Source organism: Scleropages formosus, chromosome 23 (genome assembly GCF_900964775.1).
Source record: "Scleropages formosus chromosome 23, fSclFor1.1, whole genome shotgun sequence".
NCBI lineage: Eukaryota > Metazoa > Chordata > Actinopteri > Osteoglossiformes > Osteoglossidae > Scleropages > Scleropages formosus.
Genome location: NC_041828.1, coordinates 5,936,031 through 5,954,868, shown reverse-complemented (window position 1 = coordinate 5,954,868; position 18,838 = coordinate 5,936,031). Strand labels below are relative to the sequence as shown.

Genomic DNA, 18,838 nt, shown 5'->3' with positions numbered 1-18,838 from the left:
AAGATGCTCCTGTTGCTGCCACTATCAGAAGAGTCGATGAATGAACCATCTGTGAACAGAAAGGACTGTTACAGGCACATTCAGCACACACAAGGCTCTAAATTTAAAAATGAAACCTGCTGCTTAGAGATACGTGTAAACTAATATTAAAAGCGCAAAATCTGTTGCTTCAATATGCTGTACATGTAGGAATGCCAACATCAATGCAGCTGTATAAAGAGGGCTACAATTCAGCTTCTAGTGAACCATGGGGTGTCATTTCTTACTGGTTTAAGAGGAGGAACAGCTTATTTGGTACCTAAATGCCTTATGGGCAGTTTTCAGTAACAAATTAGGTGCAGATATTGGTGTATAATACAGTACTGCCCCTTACACAGAAAAAATAAAGATAAAAATGTAAGCAGTACCCCATTTGATGATAATAGGTGCTTCTAGGGTTCTGTGTTTCACTTCACAGCTGTATTCACTGTTGTCAGACTTGGAAACTTCTATGAACTTCCTGAGCTGGAACGTTTCCCCCGGTCTCTCATCGGGATTCATTCGCTCAGGTCTGACTCCATTGGGTCTGACGCCTGTAGATACCACCCCATCTGTCTCACTCAGGGGGACTCCTTTCCTGTAGATAACTAGCTCAACATCCTTAGGGTAGAATCCAGTGGCCAGGCAGTGAAGGACAACATTTTCAGGGTTTTTAGACCCCTTTGCAAAGACAAAAACCTCGGGAGGAGCTGAAAATGAGATCGAATTTTTAAAGTTCAGTATAAGCTTTTTATTTTGAATTAAAATATTCTCATTTTATTTAAAAACTTTCACACTTATGTTGCATTCAGGAATACACTGATGAATATGAAAAAAATGTACATTAATTGTTAAATGGTTGATGCATTTGTCCAGGGCTACTTACAAGCCAAGGTTTGTACAATATATACCAACATATGTGTGTGAAACACAGACATCACAGTGTACTCACAGTGCTTTCTCAGCTCTGCTTCTCCATAGTTCATGAACTTTGATAACCAGTCCATACACTCCTTCTGCAGATAGCCTTTAGTGTACTGGTTCAGGGTCTGAGATTCATCCCATTTTTTCTTCGTTTGCACAGCTGCTTGAACTGGGGCAATCCATTGAGACTCGGATTCATTAAAGGACAGAAAGTCCTCACCATCATAGCTGTACAGGTCAAAGCCCATCAGAAATTTCAGAGCGCCATCAGGCTGAAGGACACCCTTACAACCATGTCTCCACTGGAGCACATGGAGGTCTGAGAAGAACAAGCGAAACAGGCGAATCAGTCACAGGACAGTGTCCTACAGCAAAGGAGTGACACTCAGTCTTAATACACTTACAATCAGTGCTTTTGAAGTTTCTAGCAACAGGGTCAGAAATTGCCTGGTTTTATAGAACAAACATATCTCACCAGAGTTGTTGTGTTTCATGCGATCCATCAGAATGTTGACGTTGACTTTGAACCACTGCTCTTTGCTCTTGCGGGACTGTGTTCCTTTATCCCAGTAATTCCTATCCAGGCGCTCTTTCATCCAGTCCTGTCTTGGAATCTTAAGCTTCTCCTGGCTGTTGTAATAGTCAATCTCTTTGTCATCCAGGATTCCCATGGCCGTGAACTCGTAGATGCCAGGGAGACCAACTGGCTTGGACAGTGCGGTGTAGATGTACTCAAGGGAGTGAATTTCTGGAGCAGCTAAAAACAGAAACATGTTTGCCACAACTACTACCTTCTGATACACACACCTGACCTTTTGCAGCAAGTTTGTAGTCAAGCCCTTCACTACAGCTCAAGACAGTAAAACTCAAAAGCTTGAAATGTAGATAGTCAAAACTTCGATACAGCTTCACTTTCAAGAACATGAAAGCGGGAATGCTGTTCAATCTTGCTACACAGCACTTTTAAGGCAAAGCTGGAGGTATAAGTTACTGAAATGTAATGTTGCACTGTTACCTGCGATAGTTTATTATAGGAATTGTTTCTAAACTGACATGAAAATGAAACACCAAACCTAAAATAAAAAACGCACACCATTCAAGATACACAGGAAAAAATGTTATACCCCATGTGTATTTTTTCCCCCAACGGCTGTACACAAGGACCCAGTCCAACCACCAACCTGAAGCCACAGAGAACAGCCAGCATAGCCAACATACATCTTCATGCCCTGAGACCAAGCTTAACTGACCCAACCCACCCAGAGTTAAACTAATCATACCAAACCAAGCCAAACCTAACCTAACCCACCAACACAAAACACACCCAAAGCCAAACCTAGACCAAGTCTCAACCACCAACAGAAACCAACCAAACCTACTCCTACAAACACAAAAACCAACCATCAAATCAAACAGACCAAATCTAAAACATCAATCCATACCACCAACAAAAAGCAGCCAAACAAATCAAACCACACCCACCAAATCCAAACCAACAAACCAAGTCTAACTCACCAACAAAAACCAACCCTTCAAACCAAGTCTGATCCACCAAAGAACCAAGCCAAGGCTAACCACAAAAAAAAAAACCCACCCCATCAACCAAACCCAACAAAGCCAAATCAACAGCCCAAGCCTAACTCATCAACATGAGCATTTCATCGAGGTTATCAAGTGGACGCCTCCCTTCGTCAGCGTTTCGGCGAATTAGGCCCACGACGCTTCCGGAAGGTTCAACAGTGCAGCCCGGCATCCCACCCCCACACGACACTTTCGATACCCTTCGCCCTCAACAAATACCGCAACCCCACTAACTCAACCAGTCAAACCACAGCTCCACCCAAACCTTCTACCAAACCAACTGTAAACGCACCACTCCACAAGTGTAAACCGTCCTACGTAACAACAAGGCCGCACCAACTTAAGAATTATCACCAGCTACCTCCCATTCATTCACCTGCCACCAATTTTCCACCATCATCATCACACACCTCCCTCCAGCAGTCTGTAACCCCAACTACCCTGCTCTCTTTCCACCCACAACCACTGACTTACCTTCAGCTGCAGCTCCGAGTCCTTCACCACTTCCTCGAACTCCCCCAACATTTGCTATCGCTCATTTTAGTCACAAACCAAACACGTACGTCCTCTACCGGCCACACACGACGAGCCCACATCCGCTCACTCACTCACTTCTGCTCATGCCTCCCCCACAGCATCCTCCAACGGCACTGTTAACTTAAGTCTACAAAGTACACAACACGCTCACCCTCCCAATATTATAACACGTAGCACGTGCCGGTCCGGCCGCAGCGAAGCAACAGCAGCACTGCGGAACCTGAGCTGCTCGCCCACATCAGCAACAGTCGGCAACAACAGCTTCAGTCCCGGGCGTTACCCCAACAAGTGGCACAACAACAAGCACGCCCCCCTGCCCCGATAACCTTACACACTGACAAATGTGCCTCAGCATCGCCACAATACACACTTCTCCACCTCCCGATAGAAAATTCATCATACCGAGGTACCGTATTATCAGTGTCAGTCGGTGTGTACACTCATCATCATATTTCCTATTAGGACTAGTCTACGCGACCGGAAAAAAAATAGATCAAAATCAGAACTAACCGTTTTGCGCCACTCCGAAAGCCAAATAAAAGAGATATAATCCAAGAGAGAACCGCATTTTTCTAGTGTCGGAATTCTTTCAAAGACATCAATCTCCGGTGAGAATCTGGTCTTTACGGCCTTCATTCATTCGCACTGATCTCAACACGTGGCCCCTTATGCTAGTTGTAGCCGTGCACCTTTTTTTCCTGCACCAATCAAATTGCGCCGCTCTGTTGACGAACCTAGAGTTGGTCCAATGGGAGAAGCGGATACAACCGCCAGACGACGTGTGATTGGTTGTGCGTGGAGGTTTTCTCTCGGTTTTCCCCGCCGTAACTTCCTCGAGCAGCAGTGGGAACGTCCCTGAGTCGAGGATCTTGTTTTTATATTTTTTTTCCCCCTGAATTTTTCTGAGCTCTTCATCCTTCCTCAGCACTGTATCATCTATTGGCCCATTTAAAAAATATTCAAAAACTTATCACTTAATATTTTAAATATTTTTATGACACGTAACGGAAAGACGGAAAAGACAAGGTAACTTTATTATATTAATGAAGGAATCAAACTGCTGCAGGTGACTTTGAGGGAAAAATAATCCAAAATGTCAATAGGTATTAAAAAAAGTTTCTCTTCATTAAGCAAGAAGCAATACCTCAGAAGAAACTGGTTTGTAGGAGCAGGAGGTTCAAACTTATGAACATCAATAAATTATATGATCTGTGATGATTTCAGTTATGCTTCAACAAGCTTCCAGTCTTTAGTTTAACACCATTTCAAAAAACTAATTTATATTATGAATGATTGTTATGTTTATGACCCATGAATACAATGAAAATCTTTACCAAGTGCTGATCTATAGGGAAAATGTATAATTAACATAACCATCCGCCAAATTTCAAAGGTATAGAAACTGTTTAAGATGCTTCATTTGTGAAATTGTTTTACTGGGTCTCTCAAGGTTCCCTTTCTCAGAGGTGTGGGGTACAATTTTTTTGAAAATCATAAACACTAATACATTTTAGAAGTTAGGTATAAATTGCTTTATTGTTCACATTAAGTAAAATGTATGGGTAAATACACTGTTACAGTGATGATGCCTATAAGAAGCAGCAGATAAAGGATGTGTTATAGTCTAATAGTGGCAGACAGAGACAGTAGGAAAATCTCAACATGTTAATGAAAACAGGAAAAGTCAGGTAGGTATTTACTGCACAGCCACACAGATAGGTTGACACTGAGTGAAACTACAGACACACACAGTACACACATACAGCCTCAGAAGTACATCTTTACTCTTTTGGTTCTACAGCTCAGCCTATAGTCACTTGTCTACTCTTACATCAGTCAGCAGAGGCTAAAGCTATTCATTCAACATTACCTTTCCTCAACTAGTATGTAGTTACATATTTTGCCATAAACTGGGAATGTTTTCTCTTTCCTGACTGCTTGCTTGTTTGAACTTTCATGCTCCCTCCACCAGCCTTTATGTCTAAAATCTAAAATACCACTGATTTAACAAAGCTAACACAGTGAGTCAACCGGAACACTTGCCAATGCGAGTCTAAGTCACTTACTTCCTTCATCTATAGCAATTTCTACTTTATAGAAACACACACACATTTTCAGAACCGCTTGTCCCATACAGGGTTGCGGGGAACCGGAGCCTACCCGGTAACACAGGGCGTAAGGCCGGAGGGGGACACACCCAGGACGGGACGCCAGTACGCCGCAAGGCACCCCAAGCGGGACTCGAACCCCAGACCCACCAGAGAGCAGGACTGCAGCCCAACCCACTGCGCCACCGTGCCCCCTTTATAGAAACAGACGTGTCAAAAAGTCTTGAAACTTTATCCTGGAAAATGTGTCTCTGGTGTGATTGGACTTGCCTCCTGCTACCTCCTTCAAAACAAACAGTCAGTGCTTCAGGTCTCATATCTCACAAGTGCTATAATGATTTTTACAGTCAGTTAGCCTGAAGAGCACTAACGCTTGACTGCTAAACCGTTATTCTTCCGCAAAATTGTTCCATTCAGGAAGAAAAAAATCTAAATCATTCTTTAATCACTATTCATAAGATTCAAATGGGATAATACTGTCTATTTGATGCCCCCAACTGATTTATTAATTGATTGTTGTAACTGTTCAGCTATTTGTAACATTGGCCATTTCAGAACAGAACTTGTTCTGCAGTCAATAATAATTGCAGGAAAAAAAAACTACAATAAATGTTATTTTATACCACTGTTGCCGCTAGTAATATTGTTCAAGTGATTTGTTAGCTTCTTCCCCACTTTTGATGACAGATTCCCCAAAGTTAAAGGTCATCACGAGGTTGTGTGAAGCCTGGATGTTGCAGTCCAGGTAAAAAGAATCTTTGCATCCCTGTGGCTGCTGAGTGGGACTTTGTGGTGTGTCCTCCAGGGGTGCGGTTATCAGGGACAGCTCCAGTTCGTCAATGGTGCTGGTCGAAAACGTCTTTGACAGCCGAGAGGTTGCTATGGATGCAGGGGATGTTGCAGTGACATCGGTGGGTGGCACAGTCAGGGAGGCACTTTGTGATTCGTCTGTGGAGAGGGTGCGCCTGAGTTTGGCCCGGGCGTTCTGAAACCACACCTTCAACAGGACAAGACACCAAGGCAGTTTAAAAAAAATAAAAAAAAGATGGTCCTATCTAACGCTTTATATATTAGAGTTCACCAGCTTTCCAATATTTATCATGCAATAGAAGTGTTTCCATGGAATGAAATCTAGAGGCAATAAAATGATGAATTTGTGTATTTTGCCAAGGTGTGAAAATGAAACATTTAGGTTCCTTGAGCATTTCAACACTGCTAGGGATAATGTTGGTCTAAGTCTGTAATGTCATAAAATTATCATACTTCTTACAGTCATACAATTTGTCAAAAGGGCTGCATTTGTTTGACGTGCGCTGGCGTTTTAGCATCCGGTTAAGGAGTTGTGCCACCCAAACAGGACATCAGTCCACCTGCAGCCCACAAGCTGTCAATCAGAAATGCGGTGAATGTGGCCCAGCTGAATGCCACGGCGTACGCAGCAAACACTGACAAAGTGATGAGTGCAGCACACCAACCTGCAGGACCCTCTTAGGGAGACCCGTCCTGTGTGACAGGCAGCTCCAGTCCTTCCCATCGGGGTTGTGCTTAAGTGCAAAGTAGGACTCCATGGCTCTTAGTTGCTCACTGCGGAAACATGTGCGAATCCGCTTTGCTCTCCCCTTGGACCCACCCCCTGCAGCCCCTTCCTCTAACCGCGGCTCAGGGCTGCTGGCCGTCTCCTCTCCCTCTCCTGTGTCAGCTGCCGAAAAAGTAGCGTTACCACTGGGGTCTTGATATTACTCAGACTTTATTTTGCACAACATTGTTACAGTGACTTTGTCATATATATATTGAATGTGTAAATGACAGTATTTATACACTGAAACCAGAGGAACTAGTCACCCTCTCTCTTGGTGTGCGGGAAGCGCTGTGGATGAAGGGTGTGTGTCCTGGTGCTGGCATGGGAATGAGCCTGGCAGTACAGAGTGTTACCCTGCATGCAGTACAGGTTTCCTGGCATCAAAGCAACATTGCATTCCTGAGAAAAATAAACACAACTGGAAAATAATGACCAGCGTACACAAAAACACCACCACTGAACTCCTAGTATAGTGTGGCCATGGATGTTTTATCTTTACATTGGTAAAACTGTGTTTTCCAGCACCATATGTTACAAGAAAGGCAGTGGAGAACAGTAATTCCATAGTTCAGCATGATTAATGGTATGCGTCATTAATAGAATGTGACACTTCTGCAGTATATGTAACATATCCATCCAGTCATATACATAATATGTGGATGTTTATGTATGTATGTATATTCTCAATATCTGCCTTTCAGTGGTAAGGAGACGCGTGACATACGAACACAGACTAACCTGGCAGGTGAAACAACGGGGGTGAAAGGCCAGAGGTCCAGACCTCATGACTAAAGCAGAGGAGGGGATTGGCTGGGAGCAGCGAGCACATCTTCCCACACTGAATAACCTGGAATAACAGCAACAGTGAATCAAAGCAAAGGAGGAAACTATTTAAAAGGGAACAAGGAAAAAGGTGTAAAGCTTTAATGCTTCAATCTGATGACAGTTATATTACAGCAAAATACAATGTTCAAATATACTGAACTGCTAGAATATTCTTATCCACAAAAATTTGTATACAGATCCGGCAGCATAACGGTTAAGAGCAGTATTACTATTGTACCTTTTAGTTATGCACTTAGCCTGAATTAACTGTAAATTAAGTGAATGAAACATGGTTTTGTTTAAAAGCACTGGTTCAGTAGCAGAACAGTAATACAATAATATGAGTGTTAGCAGTACTTGACATTAGGGCTTAACCACGTAACTCATTTCGCAGCTGAGTTAAAAAAAAAAAAAAGTGTGAAACCTGCAGTAGTCCTGCTGGCAGTAGATCCTGCCGTCTCGGCAGTAGAGAGAGGGATGCGCCTGTAGCTCACACTGGCAAAGGCTGCAGCGCAAACAAGCCTCGTGCCACATGTGTCCCGCAGCGAACAGGACAAAGCGGTCGCAGACACGCCTCCCACAGCCACCGCAAAGCATGGGTCCTGATGTCGGCGCAGCGCTGGACTGCACGGGGAAGGCCAAAGATGGAGATCATAGGATGGAACATCTCAGATGAGGCAGAGGAACCTCTAGCAGATCAAAGCGATTCAGGGACATGCTCATAAGCAGCATGGAATGGGACAGATGTCAAAAAGATCCGGAAGCCCAGCTGGTTTTGAAACTGCAAATGTAGATTCCTGTAAACTTTTTTGAGAATGCTCACACATAGTCTTTAACCTTGAAGGTTAATATGGGGTTCATTTCACAATTTTGAATTATTTATTTAATGAAAACAGTCTACGTAACACCTGGAACTCAGTCGCTTTGCTGAATTACCCAGTGCTGCTGCTGAGAACAAGGGTGGTAAGCTTTGGTCTGTGGGCAAACAAAAAGGACAAAAACAAAAAGAGCTTTTCTTCTGTCAGAAGATCCTAACACTAAATGGAATACCAAAAACCACAGACACAAAAGAAAGGTTCAGTTGCAGGAGTTGTCTGTAAACCTACAACACACCAATGTAACACACACCAAGGGCCATTTAGAGTAATCGATTTACATTTACATTCAGTCCAGTTGAAAGGCGTCTTTAGGAGGAAGCCCACGTAAACAATGGAGAGAACAGGAAAACTCCACACAGACTCAGCAGGGATTGAAATGTTGTAAATTTTAATACTCTTTAATTGCTAGAAAATGTAACCATTAGGAGTATGATATATAGGCTTTAAATCCCAACTATACAAAAGCAGTATTTCTGAATGACATGCAACTGATTTTCATCGTGGAGTACAGCCATCAGTGCTGATCTATTACAAGTGCTTTAAGGGTCAATTTAGTGATCATTTATCAGACCAAACCAAGATTTAAAATATCTGATACCTTGATATCAAAATGAATCACATTTTTATATCACGTGACATCAAAATCAAGTATAAATTACCGTGTCCTTTCCCCCCTTTGGACTCAAGGTCAGTGTACAGCGCACCGCGGACCCCTTACCGTTAACGCTGTGTTTTCATCTCCTTCAGTGGGATTCTTCCCTTTGCTGGAAAACTCCACACCCTGAACACCATCACCATGGAGGCTACCAATCAGCAGCTCCTCAAAGGTGCCGTCCTCAGACATCACTGGGATCAGGGCCAATGGAGTAAAGAAAACTGTCTAAAAGGCATTGTCATGAAGAACTTCCATTATCATACTGCCAAAAAATTATTTCCTTTAACTCCAAATTTTTTAATATCACACCTTCTTTGATGTACATGAATGAGCAAATATTCCACACAATGCAATTAGTCATTTTAACATAGTGAGCATTAATGTTCATTAAGCTTACCTTTTTGTTGATGTATGCAGATATTTTGTGCTGTGATTGCTGTAGAATTCTCTTCTTAAATATGTCAAAAATAAAAACACTGGACCCAGCGCGGGCTCTTCATTTACCACATGATGTACATTATTAGCGTAATAGAAGTATTTTGATGACTTCTTCCTCTTACTTCTCTTTATGAACACCGTTTGCTCATTGTTCCTCCATCGGTCTGCCGATGACTTTAGGTACGTCCTCCAACCTTACTAGCTCTTTCCTCTCATTTTTATTCCCAAGTGACACCACACTGCACCTGTAAACACAACTATCAGGGGGATGGTCAGACAGGTGAGGGAAGCTGCGATTGGCTGCTTGGGGAAAAGGGGCTGTTTAGAGGCCCAAAGCACCTTTGGTTTTCCCAGGAGACCAATTAAAGGCAGAGTTTGGATTGTTTGGAGGACATACTGCAGACTGGAAATACTCAGGATGTGGAGAAATAAAAGGCACAGATGAAAGGACGCTGGCACGCACAAAGAAGAAAAATATACATCCAGCATTGTATGCTGTTACTCCAAGCAATCCATTTATTAGAAGACCGTGTCCAAAAATTTTGGCGAGGAAATACATATTTAGCAGAGGAAGTGAAATATCAAAATATTTTATTAAAATAAGATTTTTATTACAATACGAAAACAAACATGAATAACATTAAGGATTTAACAATTCAATTTGTAAATGTTAAAATATTTAAGCATATATGCTCACAGTCTGTTCATTTTGGTGGTATGAATATAGCTACACATTTTCAATGATCAGCATAAATTTATTAAAAAAAAAAAAAAACTTTAAAACATCCACAACTTCATTTCAACTGTAACAGGGTAAAAACCTAATTTGAACAAATGACACCTTTAAAATATCACATATAAAAAGTGCCCAATGTCCAATTAAATTTGATTTTAGGTACAGTTTCAAGAGTTTCCTTGGAACAAAAAGCTTCTTAGCTGTAATTCCTACAATAAATCCTTTAAAATAATAACAGCACTAATGCACCAGAAAACTTTCAGAAAGTTAGAGAACCTATTTACACATACAGACCTAATATCCATCAGAGTCAAATATGAACACTGAATAAACAAGTTTGGACATTAAAAAAAAAAACATTAAGGCAAATTTCCATAAGACTACATTATTCAGGCAACAATTAAAGCAGACTAATATAATTAAAAACCTTGCATACTCTATACACATCAGTGAACACACTTTGCGGGCTGTACGCAACATTGTCACAATAACAAGTAATGTTGCTTTATCTTAGTCCGGCACGTTTCTACTCACTCCTTCCAAGAGTAGCAGCCATCCCTGAGCGTGGTATAAACCCTGCCCTTCAGAGATTTTCCACACCTCGGATTCGTCGTGCTAGCTGTATGTCACGGGGGAACAGAGTCACACGCTTGGCATGGATGGCACACAGGTTAGCATCGGAAAACAGACGCACCAAGAAGGCCTCTGAAGCCTGGAAAAAAGGAGAAATATACTTGGTATGTCAGCCATACCACACATGGCTAGCAGACACTTCTGGACTAGTCAGTTTTTATCTTACACACCCTCAGATTTCTAATTCTATGTTCAATATATGTTAGCACTGTGATACAGCATAACTCTGGATGTAGGTTCGATTCTGAGTCAATCTGTGCAGATGGTTTGGTTTCCCCCCCCGCCACAGTGCCAAGACGTGTTTCACATGAACCGTTTACTCTAAATCACCTGTATCACGTGAACTTGTGAGTGAATCAGCGTTTGTGACATGGTATACTGTCTAGGATGCATTCTGAATCACACCCTACACTTCCGAAATTGGCAGCGGCTGATGCGACCCCGCATTCTACAAGTGGTTACTGATAATGGCTGGATGTTCAAGACAAAGGAACCAATGGTGGTCATAAGATCGAGGTAAAGGTTGTACCTCTTGTAAGGCGAGAAGGGCCATGGCCTGCCACCTCAGATGAAGCTTGGAGAACATCTGACACACCTCTCGCACCTGGGAACAAGAGGCAGAGCACAGCAATGCAAACAATCTGAAACAGCATGCCACACTGAAGGCAAAAAAGCCCCTAGCACAGAGTTCCGACATGTTCCTACAACACTGAAGGAGACTCCTATTTGCACCCTAGGGAACTGATGCCAGCAGTTTGTCTCTTAGAGTTTTATTTTATTACATAGCAGCTTTCTCCACTGATCTGGCACCACAGGACATTCAGCAAGAGTGCAGCATGTACAGTATGCAGTTCATACCACTCTGGAGAACGGCCCCTTGCGCAGAAGCAGATCTGTGGACTTCTGATACTTGCGGATCTCCATTAAAGCTCGTGTACCGGGGCGAAATCTCCTCTTCCTTTCAGGAGAGCGACCTGAAAAGGCAGAGGTGTTATTTCCACACATTGAGGTAATACAAAATATAACACAGATAATTCAGAGCATACAGTACACATCCTTGAACAACCAAAAAACACCCATTCATGCAATATCTTTATTAAAATACCAACCTGCTCCATCTTAACCCTCTGAATATTAATACAACTCAAGGACATTCACTAAATGGTATCAGGTGAATGTAAGATACTGCGCTACGGAAACACAAGGTGTGCAGCACAGCACCCCATGGTGCCTAGCACTTGTCCCTTCGGCTTCACCTGGCTGCACGCCACGGCGCCTTGGAGTTCTGACAGGAGCTGGGGCTGGCGGTGGGGCTGGCGGTGGGGCCCTCCGCTTGGGACTCGAAGGTTTCCGTCTGTGTCCACGCCGCATGCTTCGGCCGTCCCAACAGCAGACTAGTGAGAGAGACTAGTGTCGAGTGACATGACACAAGACTAACTTCAACAGTGAGGCCAGCATCGTCTTTCCCAGCATTCACTTGAAAATATTTGAAAGTGAGGTGCTTCAAAACAGTCCTGGTGGGCTATTTCTCAGAAGGCCTGTAAAAATGGATGGAAACAGTCCAGCGTCCAGTATGGCAGTCGAACACAAATAACGTCTGTAGGAACACGTAGGGGATGATGCATATTTTAAAATATACAACCAGAATTCTTACCGGGTGCTTCAAAAAAGTCACTATTTATTACAATAGAAGAGTGACATTTGAGGTGGTTTTAAAAAAAAAAAAAGTCACTAGGGAGGGACCAGCAGCATACAAAAAATGTCACAGATGTCACTTCAGAAAAGGCCTCGCTGATGGGCATTAGGACGAGTTTAATAATTTGATGATGAATAGTTGATGATGCTCCTGTGTGTGTGGGTGTGTCTGTACTGTAAGCCCCCACCTGCGCTGGGGCTCGCACGCAACAACACACAGCCAAGAAGTCTGCACCATGGTAACCTCTCAGGAGCGTCTCAATTATTGCCTGATCAAGTAAATAAATACCCATGTGAATCACGCGGTGAATAGCTCAGCTGCAAGAGTGGCGCAGGCGCAGAACTGCTGCTGCGCGAGGCGTTTTCTTCAGTCATATTTTTCGTTGCTGGAGCATAGAAACTTGAAGGCTCCTGAATATAATACAGTGGAACTGCAGTTATACACCCAACACAGACTCTAATTGAAGTTAAAGCAAACTGTATCCTTCTATTTTCCTCGTCATATTTATGTATACAACGTCGTCGCTAAGTTCTCCTCAGTCAGAACACGTCGAGTACCTACCGGCGGCGGCGCGGAAAAAGTTCTGTTTTGTGACCGCCTCTGCAACTAGTAAATAATTATTAACGATTACGTCTGCATACAAGACGACGCGCTTTCTTCACATACTGTTTTAGTAAAGAAAAGCGCACATTTACCTGATAACTGAGACACAAACGAAATTCCTCCTCCCAAACGTTAAATTAAATAGCTCCGCGCACGGTCTCCCCACACACACATTCAAACAATGCGCCCTGTCCAGGATTTCAACTGCCACCAGTCACGGCCAATCAGAGCCGTTGGTAGTCAAGTAGGCAGGGTTCAATCCTCAACCAGCCAATTATATGAAAGGAATGACAGTTCCTCACCAAATCTCATACTCCGTGTGTGATGCGCCTCTGTTACGCATGAATACGAAATTGTGAACGGAAGTGTGTTATAATTGGACAATCTAAGTGTCAATCTACAAATTGGGCATTTTTATTGGAGTAATGTTGTTCCGCCCTCCTTTTTTGCTTTTCACTTTCTGACATCGTCAGAATATTTGCAATGATAATTATAAGTATGTAAATTTATTAGAGTACAATACTTCAAAATAGCAGAAAAACAGAATGTCCAAATTTCATGATTTAAAAAGATTTATTCGCTGCTTGATCCACACAAAACACAGCTGATGTAAATGATAGCTCCATATTTTATTTTTCATTATTAATGAAAGGAAGTATTGAACAATTAGTATTACATTCTTTTGATGAATCGTATTAAAACTAATACAGACATCATTAAGTATTTTCCACCAGTCTCCCCCGGTATGTTTGTCATTTTTGCATTGATGGCCTTTATGTCACTGTTTCTCCTGTATGGTTGTCATGGTTACGCTCACTTGGTGTCCATCAGATGGACCGCTTCCTCCACCAGGTCCAGGGAGAGTGGTGTCACTGTCTTTGTGAGCACTGCTGTGGTCCCAGGCTTGTACTTGTATTCCCCCTGTCTGTGAGGAAGAACATGGGAATAAGGCATGCAGAATTGGTGGTTAATGGTGATAAGCACCTAGATTGCCAAACACGTTTTGGAAATATAAACAGTGACTCAGTAAAGTGCATAATTTTAGCAGTTATAACTGTGTATAATTGTAGCTGGCACAGAACTGATACAGACAACATCGTAATGACTGACTGCACAATACAACCCCAGTATCTGTTGTTAATACACTGTATTCATACTAGGGCTGGTTGTTATAAAAGCTGTTCAATGCATGATTGTATTTTCTGCCATTGTCAAGAAGTTATCACACTGCAATAAGGACCTTCCAGAAGAACTATACTCCTTGTCTAGAGATAGTCAGTTTAAAAAGATAAAATATGGCATGACGTGACTGAATTTTACTGAGTGAAATTTACTACCAGATTTCTCTGAAATTTGTTTAGCATCACAGCTACTGTACGTATCAAAGACAATGACATATCAATGGCAAAAACACAAAGATATAGGGAAAAAGAAAAAAAACTTTTTCTTTGAATAATAATAATAAGAATAAGAATAAGAATAAAAATAAGCACATTACACTGGCTAGAATATTGCACACAGGATACTGAACAATTATTACACCTGTATCTGTATCACGCACATTGGATATGGCACTTAGGACTATAACTGCACTTATCTGCATGGCCCACTCACCAGGTTCAGAAGCACAATTTATTAGGGAATAAAAGAATTATTAAATGTGTTGAGCCTTGGAATTGCAAACTGAATCATCAACTGCATTGAACAGCGCAATCACATATGACCTGCTCTTTCACAGCGCTCTCTTGTGTTTTATTAGGATGTCCAAGAGGCTAAAGTGTGACTCACTTGCGGCCCTTCTGTGCTGGCTGGTCGTAGCCTCTGAGATACTCCACCCCAGCCTTGGTAATGACACACAGGTCCACGTTGCTGCCAGAGCCAAGGTCACAGAAGATTCCGGCAGCAATGGCATCCCGGACCAGCGTCTTGGCCTCCTTGAGCTGCACGAGAGACGGAGAGGAGAAAGGCAGAAAGAAAACAGGAAATACCAAGAGAAAGGGACTGAGATGCCAGTAATGTTTCCAATGACAGCTGCAAATGCTGAAAAAGGTATGAATACCAACAAGTTTTAGTGACTCACCTCCATGTTTGGTTTGTATCGATCCTCAAACACCGACATAGCAGCTGCTGCTCCTGACCCTGAAATTTAACAAATAAAGACAATAAGATAAACTGCTGGACTGCTGGGGACCGATAAGCTTTGCGACTCTATTCTTCCAAAAACTCCTCAACTGGCACACGCGGAGGTTCAGTCCGCGAGGCTGTCATTTGTCATACTTTAATGTGACATTCTGAATGGAGATGGCTTCTTTAAACCACAAAAATACTAAAAGCTTTCCGTCATGTGAAATTCATGAAGAAAAAATACAATCCCCTAGGGTATGTGTGAGTTATTGAGTCAGGGCTGGAAAATAAATAAAGCCTTTTCTTTCATTTTTTGGGAATGATATAATGCATCAAGGAAAAGAACTACAGCAGTTCAGGGATAAGTACTGATACTGAGGTGGTGGGTGAGTAAACAGTAGAAATACCATACCCTCTATGAATGAGAGGTTTTGGATATATTAAAACATTTACTAAAAACAAAGATCATATTTCATGAAATATGTGGCTCCTCGTCCATTTCCATTTTTTTCCTCATTAGTTCATCAGCATTACAGAAATTTAATTATTTCCCAATTCAAGTTATTATTTTTAGCATTAATGTACCGAAGAAGTCTTCATTTGCTTTATGTATTCAGTGATACTGTTTTCTGGCGAGATCCAAGAATTAAATATGTGACAAGGCCTTGTCTTGTCTGAGGTCATTGACTTCAATGAAAGCCAGATGTGTCTGAGACAAACATCAACGTAAACAGAGTGCAGTGCTACAGAGACCCAGAATCACGATCTGTGGACAGAGAGAGAGAAAACACTGAATGCAGGGCCGCACCCATGGTCAGATAGGGCAGCTTGTCAGTAGAGCCGTGTGGGTAGATGCTGTAGAGGTGGGTCCCTGTTGCATCCACACCTCCCACTATCAGAGAGGAGCCAATGTGGCCCTGGTACCTAGAGGCAGAAAATTTAGAATTTAGGGCATTTAGTGGTAGAAGGAGAACTGTAAGAGCTGAAGGACTGAGCTCTGCAGAAGGCGACTACCTGTGGACAGGCCATAGCATGCCTCGCTGCAGTTCCAATAGCTTGCATACTAACCGTAACCTAGGAAACCTGTGCTGACGGTCCTAAATGCTTCGGAGATAAACTTTCAAAATGCTGGAATAATAAAGTCTGTAATAAGAAACACTACCCTTGTTCGGTTCAGCCCCTCTCCTTAGTGTGTCGTAGCTCACCTCACCTGAAAAGCAACTGTTTCAACTGTCTTGTCACTGTGACCACCATAGGAGGACGGCCTGTACTTAGTGAGTGTAGCTCCACGTTGGATGCCATCATCTGGGTGGTGATTTCTGCGTCCGCGGCCACTCCTGCTCCACAGCAACTGCACAGCAACACAGTCGTCATAAGCTTAGGAGTGTGGGTCACACAGAGTCGCTGCTGCACTCCAAATGTCCTCCGTACACCGTCCCACGTGGTTTAAGGTCATGGCTTTAATTCATTGTCACCCCACCACTCACTAGATGTTGGGTGCGATGTAGTGGATCTTCATGCAATTCTTGTCAGCCACCACCATGTCATCTGTTGCCCTTGTGTCTGCCCCCAGTATGACTCCATCCTGAAAGAGAAAGTGCCAGATGGAAGGAGAGAAGCAAGAGGGAGAAAGGGACAGAGGGAAATGGAGAGTGAAAGATATATATTAGGTAACCCTATAAAGTAAGATGTAGTATATTAGTTAACCCTATAAAAGAAAGACGATGAAAAACTACTCTTTACACTTTCGGCACATTAACAGATTTTATAGAAACATAGATTATTAGTTTCATAGGTGCATTTATACTTTCTAGTACTCAAACCTAGATCGTTTCAGATCTGTTCTTGAAATGCTGTCAGTATGTCATCACCAGCCACTTAACCGGGGACCAGATGTGCTGCAATATGAGTCTGATATCACAGCTGCTTGGGCCAGAATTCCAGAGCGTTTGATTAATAACAGTTTTATAGAGGAAACATCCAAGTGTTTTCCTACCAAACATATTACTGTAAGAGTAAAAGTAAGAGAGGAGGAACTATAGTGTATGAGTTCCACAGTCAAGCACACACACACACACACACTGTACTGTATTTATCAGTTCCAGCATCACCTTGTACATTATTCCAGCGATTGTGGTCCCAGTCTTCCTGGCCTTGGGGGCACTGTACCCTAATTTTGACAGGTTCTCCTCTAACATTGCATTCCTGTAACACACACAGTCACAAATCACAGTTACGCTACTACAGAATGTGTTTACGCTTTACAGTACAATGTACACCTTTTTTCACCATGGCAGAGCACTAAATGTGCTGATGTATGGTTGAGTGACCTATTGTAACTAGTGCATATAGCAGTGTAAGTTACCTTGGTGAATAAGGTGTGTGGGCTGATAACACTGCATAGAGCTCATTGGAAGTCGCTTTGGAGAAAAGTATCCGCTAAATAAATACATGGAAATGTAATGTAAATGTAAATGATATTAGACTATGCCACAGCAGTGAGCTGTATGGCAGTATGTACCAGTCTACTGTAAAATGTAGTTAATTAAGTTTCACTTCTTAGCTTTAAATTGTGTACTTTAGGATTATAGCTCTGTGAACTAGGTTCTACAGCAAAAGTATAGCATAAACTTTTAAATTTGGTCCACTGCACTGAGATGCAGGTAGTGTGATACAGCCATTACAGAGTACAGTATACCATAGTATTCCTGTAGTATTAGTGGTTGTCCTTCCTAGTTACTGTTTTAACGACTAGTGTGAAAAACAGGTAGTGTAGTCGAAGTGATGAAGAACATGACACTGACTGTCCTACTCTTGCAGTGTTTTCTTTGTTCTTGTGTGTGGACACCAGGCCAAAGGAGGTGTGGAGATGTCTGGTGCGAACGAGTTGAGGAGATGTATGACATGTAAGAAAAGCAGAGGTCTAGGAGATACTCAGTGGAGATACAGGAGATGTATATTATGTAGGAAACAAAATATGAAATTGTTGTAGGAGATGTGCAGCTGTTGGAAAATATAGGATATACAGGAGACACGAAGATCCAGGAATGTAATTTATAGATGAGGTGTAGACCTCATATTTAGGGATAGAACACGTGGAGATGTCGGAGATGTAGGAATGAGTATGAGATGTAGGAGAAGTGTAGGAGTTCTCACCTGCGGGAGTTCTCGAAGGAGAAGCCGCCTCTCTGGGACTCACAGGGCCGCTGGTCGATGTTCATCATGATGATGATGATCTTCGGACAAAGTGTTCAGGGCGATCACTCAACGGCGCGGTGTTCGGAAACGACAAGAAGAAGCGCGGAGAGATCCGGCGATGCCCAGCAGCTGAGGGTCTCGGTCCCCGTTCGGTGCGGTGCGGTACGGTACGGTACCGTGCCCCCGTGTGTCAGCAATTCACCGACCAGCGCGTCGCTCCGCTTTCACTTTCACTTCTAGACTAACGTGCACGAGTTGCGCGCGAGGAGGAAGCAACCACGCCACGGGCTCGCGCCGGGGCTCGA

The 18,838-nt window shown here is 42.7% G+C and overlaps 4 protein-coding genes across 5 annotated transcripts; all 4 read right to left on the bottom strand.

The window, feature by feature from the left end:
• Positions 1–2: 2 nt before the first annotated feature.
• On the bottom strand, positions 3–3,726 carry LOC108935681 (class I histocompatibility antigen, F10 alpha chain-like; the record flags this gene model as incomplete). The annotated part of the gene is made up of 5 exons (XM_029248493.1): positions 3,571–3,726; positions 1,418–1,699; positions 971–1,261; positions 408–728; positions 3–49 (listed from the first exon to the last, which is right to left on the bottom strand). Coding segments are annotated over exons 1-5 (999 nt in total), but the record flags the coding sequence as incomplete, so codon positions are not given.
• Positions 3,727–5,802: 2,076 nt separating this feature from the next.
• LOC108935601 (LIM/homeobox protein Lhx9-like) lies at positions 5,803–9,294 on the bottom strand. The gene is made up of 7 exons (XM_029248492.1): positions 9,169–9,294; positions 8,509–8,547; positions 7,997–8,196; positions 7,486–7,594; positions 7,011–7,146; positions 6,644–6,858; positions 5,803–6,165 (listed from the first exon to the last, which is right to left on the bottom strand). The coding sequence occupies exons 1-7, from the start codon at positions 9,292–9,294 to the stop codon at positions 5,803–5,805; spliced, it is 1,188 nt and encodes a 395-aa protein (XP_029104325.1).
• A 1,385-nt stretch (positions 9,295–10,679) lies between these two features.
• Positions 10,680–13,425, bottom strand: cenpa (histone H3-like centromeric protein A). Of its 2 annotated transcripts, none has more exons than XM_029248444.1 (5): positions 13,304–13,425; positions 12,169–12,319; positions 11,771–11,886; positions 11,442–11,516; positions 10,680–10,991 (listed from the first exon to the last, which is right to left on the bottom strand). In XM_029248444.1, exons 2-5 carry the CDS (start codon positions 12,281–12,283, stop codon positions 10,863–10,865), a joined length of 435 nt encoding a protein of 144 aa, XP_029104277.1. In that variant the 5' UTR covers positions 12,284–12,319; positions 13,304–13,425; the 3' UTR covers positions 10,680–10,862. The 2 variants fall into 2 exon arrangements, with proteins under 2 accessions (XP_029104277.1, XP_018609895.2); XM_018754379.2 differs by having other exon boundaries at positions 12,169–12,306; positions 13,304–13,391.
• Positions 13,426–13,795: 370 nt separating this feature from the next.
• psmb10 (proteasome 20S subunit beta 10) lies at positions 13,796–18,787 on the bottom strand. Its single transcript, XM_018754359.2, has 8 exons — positions 18,492–18,787; positions 17,447–17,540; positions 16,823–16,920; positions 16,546–16,686; positions 16,144–16,259; positions 15,292–15,350; positions 15,000–15,151; positions 13,796–14,136 (listed from the first exon to the last, which is right to left on the bottom strand). The coding sequence occupies exons 1-8, from the start codon at positions 18,557–18,559 to the stop codon at positions 14,025–14,027; spliced, it is 840 nt and encodes a 279-aa protein (XP_018609875.1). The 5' UTR covers positions 18,560–18,787; the 3' UTR covers positions 13,796–14,024.
• Positions 18,788–18,838: the final 51 nt, after the last annotated feature.